Source organism: Haliaeetus albicilla, chromosome 6 (assembly GCF_947461875.1).
Source record: "Haliaeetus albicilla chromosome 6, bHalAlb1.1, whole genome shotgun sequence".
In the NCBI taxonomy this organism is placed as follows: domain Eukaryota; kingdom Metazoa; phylum Chordata; class Aves; order Accipitriformes; family Accipitridae; genus Haliaeetus; species Haliaeetus albicilla.
In genome coordinates this window covers 18,048,963-18,061,225 of record NC_091488.1, presented here as the reverse complement: position 1 = coordinate 18,061,225, position 12,263 = coordinate 18,048,963, and the positions used below count along the sequence as shown (strand labels likewise).

Below are 12,263 nucleotides of genomic sequence, written 5' to 3'. Positions count from 1 at the left end.
TTAGAAAAATCTCGCCTTCACGTTCACTGTGCTTCAGTGCTCTCACTGTACGAGGTGGGAACAGCCATGTTTCACTTACTGCACAGGGATGCTATAAAAATGAAGTGCTTACCTTTCTTGTAAAGCTACTGAATAATTAAGTAGGGGCCTTAAAAAAAAGTACTAACTCTGCAGATGAGAAACTGGACTCATCTATATGAACTGCAAAGCTAATCCATTTTTTATTCCTTTGCCATGCAATTCCTTTGGGAAATTAATAGATTTGATTCTTTCTCTGTTTCATTTACCTAAGTAAATTACAACAGCATCAGTCTTACAGCATTGGAGGTTTTTGCTGGCAATCCAATGTGATCTGAATTTATCAACTAATCTTAACATACTGCAGATGAGGAATCGCTCTTGACACACTAATCAGGATCTGCGCAAAACAATGTTCCCACAATCAGAGCAAATTGAAAACATTATAAATGGTGAGGCAAGCAGGAGGAGACAATAACAGCTGTTCTCAGTGTCAAGTGACTTAAAACAGATACTTGTTCCAAGTGGACTCAGAGACTAAAGGCCTGATCCAAAATCCCTCAAAATCAATGGAAAGTTTCCCATCAATATTAATAGACTTCAGATCGGTTTTTACATTAGACTGGGGACACATGCATTCAGGATTGAATTCTACTTGAGCACTGGAGTCCCAGTCTGCCTGTGTCCCAGGCCTAGAGACTCTGGAGATACTTGGTGAAAATGCTTCAGTGCACCTCACTTTGCACTCCCATCTGGGACCACCGATGCTTTTACTTGATAACATGGTGCATCCCGCAGTGTTTGCACGTTGGCAGCAGACTTGGCTGTTTGAATCTTGTGCTTGTGTAACTTGTTACTGACCCATCCTGCTGTGCAGCAACTGGGAGGTTATACTACCTCCCTTAGCCTTTTATTTCTCCCCTCATATTGTTCTGGTTTAGGGCTTGGGGTTGCACAGAGGAACAAAAGGTCACCTCATTTTCTGAAGCAAACTGCCTTATATTGATGTCTGTACTTGTGCGTAAGAAGAAAGGGACTAAGAGTTAGACCTGGAACTTGTTTTTCTGTTTTTTGTATTCTATTTAACTTATTGCAAAGAAACTCAAAGATCTCATTAGAACAACTATGCCTCTGTGTGCAATCTGGGCATAAAGTGGGACGTGACCTCAAAACTGTCTTGGTCATGCCCTGCTAACTTCCCACAAGCTGACATCAGGGCAAACAATATAGCATGAACCAGAAGGCAGAAATCCTGAGTTAACAATAGGACATGTAATCCTGATCTCCTTATACTGTACAGCTTATCATAGCCTTATTGTCTAATGAAATATAGCAGTATTGCAGCTCTCCATCAAACTGAATAAGCAGAACTTGCTATGAATATTTAAATGATCACAGCCAACTAGGAAGATGCTTTCCTTGGTGCTCGTGCTGTTTCAGAGCATCAAGGACACTAAGAGATTATAGAGATACAAAGGAGAGCATAAGAGTCTGGTAAGAACTTTATTTTTCCTAGTTTTACAGTTGGGTGAATGCAGGTGAATAGCTATGTATGCATAGCTACCCTAGCAGGTCTTGTGTATTCACATCAGAAGTTCCCAGGGACAGCTTTCTCCCCTGGTTTGCATACAAGTGAGCGCAATGGCACTGCCCAAACAAGCAACATTTTTTTGAAATGCTAGAGATAGCATACAGAATGCATTTCTCTTCAGGATGTTAGGATGTGTCAAAATTTTCCCTGCAATCATCTGCAATAAAGCCTATTTCATATCACTTCGAACTCCACGCAGTACATAAGATACATTATCTTATATTGCAAAAAGATGGCAACCCTTCACCCTGCAAAACTGAATGGAGTCACACTGTCCATGTAATTGCTCCTATTCTTCCCTTTGCTTCTGGGGGGACTGGTAGGGAGGAAATACTAATTTCCTGGCTTGATGATACCTTTCATTTATCTTTAAATTACATCTTAAAAGCCAGAGTTGCTGTAGATGATGAAAATTAAGAGAAAGGGCATTTTTCCAATTTAAAAATGCTATTACCTGTCCACATGTACAATATCTTTCCCTGCAGGTTATAAATTGTATACCTGCTCTGAAAGTTTTTATTTCCTGTTATGTTCTTTACTCCACGCAGAACGTTATTAGAGAAATGAGGCAGCATTATATACATTTGACAACAATAAGATGAATGATGTTAGCTGGATGGCATCATGATGGAGAATTGTCACTCATCTCTAGAGCTGCCTGGGAGTGGTTTGTCACATGGATGAGTACAACATTGGTTCATGGGGCAAATGCACGTCTGTGTGGAAGTGGGTAAAAGGAAGTCTGTTTTGGGGATGCTGCTTTAGCATTTGCGTTGTGAAATAAAGCAGTAATGGGATTGGTTCACATCTGCTAGAACAGCATTGCGAAGCGTGCTGTAGAAGCCCCTGTATCATTGTGGTTGTTCACTTACTGTCATCATGCCATCGAGGAGGCCAGTCTCTGGTTTCGGTGGCGCCTGCAGACGCTCCATTGACCATTTCTCAATGACAGATGAAACTTGCGGGTTCTCGATGTTGAGCAGGCGAAACCCTGTCATATTTACTCCACTGTATCTGTAGGGTTCCAGGTCTAATGCAAATAGATCCTAAATCACCATTAAGAAAACAAACAAAACCAGATGTAGTATTTTTAAAGCAAAGTGTTCAGAAGGTACAATTAGGCCAAAACTGTATTTGATTTTTCAATCCAAAGCTCAAGTGCTGGTTTTTTTGGCCTGTGAATGCTCTGCTTGCCCTCAAAGCCTAGTCATGACCGCTTCACTTATAAATCTGAATAAACCAAATTTGTGTAAAATTTATGACAAACCACATATCTGCTTTTTGGAACGTAAAAAATCAGTTCCCCACAACACCACTATTTTGCAACCAACCTGCGCAGCAGTATCTCATTTTAATTTATAGCAGTCCTCTAACAGTGTTACAGCTCTGACAAACCAACAGGAGGAATTAGCTGGCCAATGTCAAGCTTATTTCTCAACTCAGGGAAGGAAAATTCCAAGAGATGTTGAAAGCGATACACTTTTACTACTTATAAAGCCTATTTTTCTCCTGCCTTGCCTCCTTCAGGTGACTTGCTGCCACTATGTCTAATGGATGTGTCAGGCCAGTGCACAGTAAGTCCATGAACTTCAGTGCTTGGTGTTTACAGGGCAGGAAAATAATGGGTATTCTAAGTGATATAATTGTGTGGCACACTCCACAGCTGTATTTATCAGGCAGTGGGAATATGATAACTGCTTCTCAAAGCCTGAAAGCTGTTTTTCAAAACAACTTTTTACTGATCCTGGCAGGTCAGTAAAATGACAAATGTGCTGGTCATGGTTTAATACCACAGTAGCCATCAAAATGTCAACATTTACAATACCACAATGCCAAGATACCACCAGCAATGCTTACTGCTTGTTCTAATATGTGTTCTATACCATCTCATGCATATTGTTGTTGGTGGTTACTATTTTATGTTAGATTGTTTATTGTATTGTTTATTGTATAAAACTGTAAGTTCCACAGTAAATCCTAAATTTTCACATTTTTCTTTATGTTAAAATGGCCTCAAAGGGAAGAGAACTATTTCAAGCTACTGCTTCAAGTTCCAAACAGCTAGAGAGTAATTTCTGACTGATGAATTGACTATTGGATCCAAAATGATTTTTCACTTCCACATAAAAATTTATATGGAAAGGAAATAAAGAATAAGCTGATGCACATAATATAATCCAGCCCTCTAGGACTGTTCTGGCAGTAACGGTCCTTTGCTGTCTTTCTAGTCTACAATGCAAATGGACCTTAAGTGTGGATTGAGTTATATTTATATATAGCATATAAGTCAAAATTTAGGAAAAATGTTCTGAAAAAAAGTATTCATAGATATGTACCATGAAAGAAAGTTTAGGGGTTTTCTTTTACTATAAAATTTCCCAAGTTATTTTATACATAGGTGATTTTTTGTTTTTGTAAGGAAATTAAACATTTTAGCGATGGACAGCACCGGCTGCAGTGCTTGACCTCGGCTCCATTGCAAAGCCATTTATTCATTATTTTGTTTCACTCTGATCCACCTGCACCAATGGCTCCTCCTTAAGCACACTACTGCAATTAATTTTCGTTGTATTAGGTTGTTAGCCAGCCCCACAGACACTGCAAAACATCTTCCTTACAAAATTGTGACTCCTGATATTCTTAAGGAGAGTTAGTACTCATTCTCCAGGGGTTTCCTTGAATAATGGCAACCAAGATCTAGAAAAAGTGGAAATCTTTAGTTGTCTTTTCTGCAACAGAGAAAATTCACCCCCAAATCTTGTGTTCCTTACCAGTGTTGTAAAAAAGTAGTGGTAATATTCAGTCATCATTCCCATGGAGAGAATCTGTTGAAAGAGATTGAAAGGTGAATGTACTTTACTTTGGATGCTTTCAGTGTACTGCACTATCTTTTGAAAAGCATGGGTTAATCTGGAACAATATGTTACAGGTCATGAAAACTTGATTACAATACAACCTACATTTTTCTTCAGGAGCAAAAAATACCCTATTGTATTTAAATTATGTTTTTATCACCTCTGCTCTGGAAAGAGATTAAAGATTGCAAAAATTCAAGGACAAGAAAAATTACTAGTGATAACAAGAAGCTGATTTTTTTAAAATGAAATTCTTTAGTCTGCAGTTTAGAAGTGTTAAAAAGGAATTTGCTAGCCGACAACAGAATTTGTAGGGAAAAGTGCTTAGGTGCAGGTTTTTTTATTCTGCGTTACCATGTGAGAACAAGACACTTGATGAGTGCTCACTGAAGTAAACAAGAAAAACAAAAAGAAGAAAGCTTCTATAAATGCCTTTTGTTCCACCTGGGGAATGCAGGTCTGCAGGAAGCTGTCAAAACAACTGGTATGAAAAGATTTCTGGTCTGGATTAATTTTCCAGAGTCAGATCTTTTGGAGGTCTACAAGGTAAGGATGGCATTTAAATGCATACTGACCGGCCACCACAGGCAGAAGAGGATGAAGTTTTTCTTCTCAGCCCTCACGTTGCAGGAAACTTCTAGATGGATGCGTTTTTTCCCTCAACCCCTTTCCAAAACTCATTGGGAATGCTTAAGTAAAACACCTCTGATGGTGTATAACAGGATGCTATACAGTTTCAGACCAGTATCACCTACACTTGTTGCTGCATCCATGCACGCTATTACACGATGCAAGCATTTTGCCCTCTCTGGGATCTTGTGAAGAGGAGGAGGAATTATGAGCTAGGAAGCTACTGAAGAACTCATTATCATGACAGTAACACAGACAATGGTTAGAAGTTTTTCAGTCTTGATCACAGGAATGTAAGCATCTGCTATTAATAGTATTTTAGGACACTTTTAGCAGTGCCTGAATAGCTGTTTGAAAGACAGGGAAAAAGTGAGTGATTTGGCTTGCCAAAATTCTCTTTCATGGCAAAAGCCTCTGAAACTCAGTTTTGTGATTGTGTGTGGCAATTCCTCACATAAAAAAAAAAGGAAAGAACCTGAACTTTCTAAGCTGCAGTAGACAATGAAAACAGCTCAGTGTTAATCACAAACAACTAATCCATTTCCAGCCACTAAAAATCAAGCCAGAAGGCAAGTATTTTATTGAACTGCTCAACTGAATTTACATGTCAAAATTGCCTTTTTTATTTCTTATTTTATTAATCCTCTTCTATTCCATTTCTTAGAGTTATTTCATTACCTGTAGAAATGAGCAATCTAGCAATCCTGGAGACTGATGTTCATTCCCTATTTACGCACAGAAAATGATATATGGTAGCATCAATGGAAACTTTTGTGTGCTGTGTTTCCCAGCTGACCTGGCTGGATTCAGCTGTGCTCCCTGGAGCCGTTGGATTTCTGTGTCTAAGGTCCCTGCTATGGGAAGGAGATGCCAGCTGGGATTTTTATGATGCAGGCCTCCTTTGAGCTGAAACTGTATTGAAATAACCCAATTGCTTCATACGGGGCACAGACCAGTCACTAGGTTACACAAATGTGGTTTGAGCCCAGGTAAACCTCTGTATGTCTAAATTTATTTGGTCCTCCACAGGAATTTTGCAGTTGGTCCATGGTGTTACATTAGCATGAACACAAGATCATACTAATAAATGTAAATAGGAGGATCCAAATACCCAGATTATTGATTCATTACAGTTTTAATTCTAGCTTGAGATAGAAGTGCTGACATCATGTCATTGCATTTCTGTTATCAGAAGATATAAATTGCAATCTGTCTGTGTAGAAATAGTAAGACAATAGAGAACCAGGATAATGCTAAGCCATATAATGACTTAAAATACAATTTTACATTAACTAGAAAGATAGATTAAGTAGAATGATTATAAAGTGTGTAGCCTGGATGTTTGGGAAGCATTACCTAGCTGTGCTGCTGCAGCTACACTGCTACTGATTAGCCAGCTAGTTAACCCAAGGTAGCCCCGTTATTGCTTTCCTCACAAATCCAAAGGCAGTGGCCTGCGAGGAGTGTTTGTGTCTTGAACACGTTTTTGATTAAAACTTTTTATGAGAATATTGATTCCCAAGTAATGTGCTATAAACAGAGCTGGCAGGACACACATATACCTGTGAATAATAACGATTTCAAAAGTCATGCTACAGGATTGTCTTTGAAAACAAAACAGAACCAAGACCCCTGAAAACTAAAGGCAGTTGCATGTAATAAGCAAGGTGCAGCCAGCAATGTTATCTGCCACAACCGAGAAACAGGTTCACGACGACAATTGCTGGAGGGGTGCCACGGATTTGCCAAGGACCCTGCACCCAAGGGCTCCATGAGAGACCGTCATTGAAATTCTCCCACAGAAAGTATTGCAGCAGCCCAGGAAAGCTTAATCAACATGTTGCTTTTGTGTTTTCCCTATTAACGATTACTCATTTAAGATACCAGCTACAGACAGCTGGAGGAGAGCTTGTAAGTGTCACACACACATTACTAATGTTCTTGTCTGGTTAAAGAATAAGAGTTGATGCTGGATCTGTCCCAGGCTGGGCCCTGATCTGCCACTGAGCTCTGTCCTCTCCCTTTGCATTGGTCACGGGATCAGCCTTAACTGGCTGTCCTCCCCTCTAACAATCATTAAGGCAATTAGTTAACAGTTATATAGCACTTAGATATTGCTATGACATGTTAGATCTGTAGATTGACCTAAATAGGGAGCTTTTTATTCCTGGATTGTAAAGACTTTGTAATAACTTATTTATTGTTTAGGGTAACATGGTCACTAAGTAATATTCCCAATGAAGGAAGATGTAATGACACTACCAAATGCCCACTCAGGAGGATGGCATTAGAAAAACAGGAGGTGAAGACAAGTTAAAACAAAAGCAAGAGGAATGCTGAAGACCCCAAAGCATTAATGACTTACGAGCCTTAATGACTCAGGTGCTCCTACTTGTGTAAATAGGAGAGTTGCACTTGTGTGTTCTCAGCAGCAAGAAGTCGTGTTTTTGCAACACAGCAGATACAGGGACTGCAGCTTCTAGGAACTACCAGGAGTGAGACAATAATAAAAGCATGGTAGGAGCAAAGATTCCTTTCAGGTTGGGACACCTCTGAAGTACCTTGCAAAGCAGCTGCACAGGCTCTTCCCACAGAGCAAGTGTCCTCCCCACTAGAGAAAATGAGCAGAGCAGCCCAGAAGAGAGAAGGGAAGGCAACAAGATTGGTTTATGTGTATATAGCTGCCCATAAGAAACTAGAATGAGATTTCATTACACTTTCCTATTTAAATAACTTTGCATGTAATTATTTAAATAATTATGCATCTGATATAAATGTCCTATTTAAATAATAACAGCTTTTAGTTAATGTGGAACTTAGATGAATGTAAACTAGTGAAACCAGGCTAAAATATTCTGCATTCTCCTTGCAGATCTCCTACCCTTCCTGGCCTGTATAAAATCTGTTCTTCAGCCAAACTCAGATATTGGTTGGTTATGGATTATCCTGGCAAATGAGATAAGAGACTTCTATCTCTAATCATCCGTTTCAGATCAGATGTTTGGGCCTTGTCTTTTGCAGACCTGTACTTTCAGCTATGGGTCATGAACTGCAATGTGAATCTGAACAAGTACCAGTGGTCAAAATATATATGGCAAGTGGATAGAGACTGGATAAAAATATTCTTTCTTATGTCTGTAAATCTCTTTGGGTGCCCTGTTCCTGGCTCGCATCATATCCCAGCTCCAGCCTATGTTTCTTCATCTTGTAAAAAAATCACCACCTCATTTAGAGCTAGTGTCAGTCTTCCTTCAAGGTGGGCTGAAACCAGAATGGTGCTGAAGCATATTAGCAGGAACTGCATCAAATACTTTGCTTGCTTTCACTTTGCATTTTCTTCACTCATGCTATTATTTAAATTTCATGACCATTAAATTAATGCATTTCATTATCCAATTAATTAGTACCACCACTGTTTTCTAAGATCAGCAAGATACACCATAATGAATAATAGCCCCTCTGCCTCCTTGCCTCTCAAGTGTTTGATATAAAAGGTTTATACTGTGTTTCCAGTGCTTCCCTGGACTCTATGTAGACAGCTTTACTTGGACATGACTTAACTCCCTGGAAATCTGCATCCCAGTCAGTCACAGCAGTGGTCCAGCTGGAGTGGTATAGAGTTCCTCCAACATGGACATGAGCCATATCAAGAAACAAGATATATTCTGTAAATACTTCACTAGTACTGGAGTCCAGCTGGAAACATGGGCCATAGCAATAGGGCAGGATGAATGTGTTGGCCCAGGGCCCCAGTCAACTGTGGCTGGCTCCTTCTGTTTCCTGAAGAGATACCAGGGAGCTCGGGCAGCAGCATTACCTTTCAAACTCCAGCATGGACATCATCTCACAGTACCAAGACTGAAAGCACTCTTTTAGTTTGGAAGTCTGCTTGCATTTGCACCATGCAGTGAATCTTCCAAGGAAGGGAGGAACAACTACAAGAGCAAGCTTATGTAACTAGTTTAGCTTTCATCTAGACAGCACAGCTAACAAGAACAGCAAAGCAGAGGTCTCAGCATAGTGCAGCTATGATGTTACACAGCCAGGACCCCAAAAGATGGTACTCTGACTAAGAGCCTCTGCTGCTGTATCTTCCAAGCTCAGAATAAAGTTTCTGAGGCAATGGCCACATTTACTTCTATGGACACCTACAGTTAGATTTGGGAACTGAAGTGCACTGCAAAATTTCAAGGTGAATTACCCCTGACACGTGCCCATGGTCTTCACCTACGGCTCTTGCCATGTGATGCCATTCAGCAGAAACTAGGTGGCCAGAAGAGGAAGTCTCCCCAGCAAAACCCCTTTATAAAATGAGTAGGAGAGAGGAGAACCAGTGAGCTGAGTATCTATCTGTTTCTTACACTGGGGACTTTGGAGATCACATTTTTACCCTAAGAAACCACAATTGCACTTAGCTTCTGCTTTTGGCTTCTAATTCTTTACTAGATCTCTCTCCTTGTCAGAAAATTTGTCCAGACTTCATGAGTTTTAAAACTCCAGCAGTCAAGATTTTCAAGTAGACTATGGGAGTGTCAGACCAGCTGCAACTTCTTCCATCAGCTCTGCTGGTGTAGTACATCTTGTTTCAAAACCCTGCTGGCATAACCTTCTGGTTCAAGTGATTTCAGAATATCCTGATCCCTGTGGAGCTGCCAGTTTTGGTGGTTACCTGGTACAGGCAACAGAGCTGGAAAACTCCTTTAGCTGCCATGTACCAGTCACATGAGGTTACCAACCCTCGTGAGGGAATATGGAGAGAAAAGTCAAAGTGACTATTGGAAAAGGTGGCAATTAATAATCACAATTTCCTCTTGCTCCTTCCAGATCTGGGTGATGAGAAGGCCAGGCCTTATTAAGCTAGTTGGGGAAAATATGTGAATTTAGGGAATATGTTATTCAGCTGTGTGCAGACTTTGTATTTTGTTTAAATTAGGTTATTGATTCGCCCGTTCTTGTTGTGCACAAGGAAGAAGCATGGCTCAATGGTATTTTAGTTGAAGCTATAAATAAGCAAAAAGATAGTCTCATTTAAGAGAAGAAATCTGTCTTTTGTGCTGTTTTGTAAACAACACAAGGTTAAAGGAGGCAAGTGAATAGGTCACCTCCCCTAGTCCCACAGCCCAGTAATGCAGCTGGGTCAGGTGGCTCCACACTCCCCAAACCAGCTCCATATGCTGACTCTTTGAGGACAGAATTTTGCAATTTCATAATCCTTTTGCTCTCAGAAAGAGCTTTTAGGCATCCCTTGCCCTCCCTTCGTGGGAAACAAGCTGTGCCACAGCCGGTGCCCCCCGAGCACTGGTGCGAGCAGCCCCCGCTTGCAGAGCCAGCGCTGCCGCTGCCAACGCCGGCAGCACAGGCACCGCTGGGAGAAGAGCAGCTGCTTTTCTTCCCTGCTGTGCCTTCAGCTCGGAGGCAGGCTGGTGGCTGGCAGCACAAGTGCTGCTGGTGGTATGTCTCGCTGCCCCGTAGCAGGGAAATGTGGCTGCAGCAGGTGAGAGGTAGCCTCTTGCCTCTCTCCCAGAGGCTTGGAGGAGGTGAGGGATGCTGCCCACTTTGGCTGGGGATTGTCCAAAGGAGATGGAGCAGATCCTGGTGCAGAGGGGGCACCCTTGGGCTTGGAAGGGGGGAAATGCACACCCCTGTGTAAAGCTTTTTGGGGGGACCTGTGCAGGCTCAGAGGGTGAGGACACAGGAACTGAGCATAAGCAATGGTGGTTATGTGCCTCTGTGACCCTGCTGCAGTTTTAATTGGTAAAATACCCTCCACCACCCAACCCTCTACAAATCTTCTCTTCCTTTATTTATCTTCTCCTGCATGGGCTACTAAACGTTATCGTAAACACAGTAGGCAGACAAGAAATTGTTGCTTTGGGAACAGGTTTAAGTGACTGCTGGCTCTGATTCCTACTCCTATTAGAAATCTTACATAATTTAACAATACTACGTATTTTTCCTGTAATATCTATTGGATGATTTACAAAGTAAAAAATATTCTCTACTAACGTTGCAGAGTTTCCTTAAAATAATTTCTATAATATCCTCCTTCATATCTTGTTTTCAATCAGTGTAAAATTATATAGGGGTTTCTGTGTGCAGTGATGAGAATGTGAACCATGGTACTTCATGTAGTTAACCTACAATCAGATGAGTCACACATGAATTCAGAGCCCTCCACACCTTCTCATTTCACAGCTGCCTTTGACAGTGAGAAACTTCAACACCTGAGTTACTGCTGCCAGCATCTAGATTCAGCCACAGAACTCTCTCATATAAAAGCCATTTTCCCTTTCTTTCTAGCCTATATTTATGTTGCTTCCTTTCCTGCAGCTCTGACCCACAGGTGTACCTCTCTTAATTTTCCTGTTTTCTTCCACTGCCATTCACCATCCTTCTCTGAGTTCTTAAGGCATTGGAGAGCATTATCTGTATCTGCAGCCTGTCAGTTGTCTCCCTGATCCATTTCCCACACAAACTGTTCTGCCACTTTGCCCTGCCTTAGTGCATCTTTTAGCACTTCCTCTTCTTCTTTTGACACTAAGGTTATTTTTCTTTTTTTTTTTTTTCCATACTCAGCCTTGTATTTTTGAAGCTTTGTGCCTCCTGCAGTGTGCCAGACATCTGCACTTTCTTCTTGCACTTCCTTGAAAATTCGTGTTGTCAGTCTAACTCTTCCCCCACATATCTCATTTTGGAGCCACTTGTTCCTGCTGTCATGTTTTAATGCTTTTGGACAGCCCTACAGGGAGCAGAGTGAGGGGACAGCAGCTCTCCTGTCCACCCCCCTTCCCAATTAATGCTGCTTGCTACAGTGTGCTCCCCATGCATGAGAGAGCAGTTGCATGTTTGTGCACCCTTCCCTCGCTCTTCCCTCACACTCCTAACATCATGCCTGCATCTGTCCCTGTTATAGCTTAAATATATAACTTGCACCAAGAAAACCCTAAAATTTAGTACAGGCCAACTTTCCTGACAGCAATAAATCTAACTCTGCCAGTTCATGGGAACTTGTATGCTGTTCTCAGCTGTGTTGCATCTGATTTAGGACACCATCCTGCACATCTGTGTTCACAGGATCAAGATTCTCCAGTCTGGAGAGGATGGTTTCAGGCTCCTCAGACTAATGCAACCACTAAGTTGTCAGTCTTACTTTGGTACAGAATCTGCTC

At 41.2% G+C, this 12,263-nt stretch overlaps 2 protein-coding genes across 8 annotated transcripts in view; both read right to left on the bottom strand.

Moving 5' to 3' along the window:
- Nucleotides 1–12,263, bottom strand: part of CCT8 (chaperonin containing TCP1 subunit 8) — a 336,809-nt gene that overhangs the window by 217,515 nt on the left and 107,031 nt on the right. The gene's annotated exons all lie outside the window — the stretch shown is intronic.
- The window catches only part of GRIK1 (glutamate ionotropic receptor kainate type subunit 1), a 173,970-nt gene that overhangs the window by 54,719 nt on the left and 106,988 nt on the right, over nucleotides 1–12,263 (bottom strand). For all 6 annotated transcript variants that reach the window (XM_069785257.1, XM_069785260.1, XM_069785261.1 and 3 more), the window contains exons 5-6: nucleotides 4,381–4,434; nucleotides 2,482–2,655 (exon numbers count right to left, since the gene is read on the bottom strand). In XM_069785257.1, coding sequence (XP_069641358.1) covers nucleotides 2,482–2,655; nucleotides 4,381–4,434 — 228 coding nt within the window. The remainder of the gene's footprint in view (nucleotides 1–2,481; nucleotides 2,656–4,380; nucleotides 4,435–12,263) is intronic.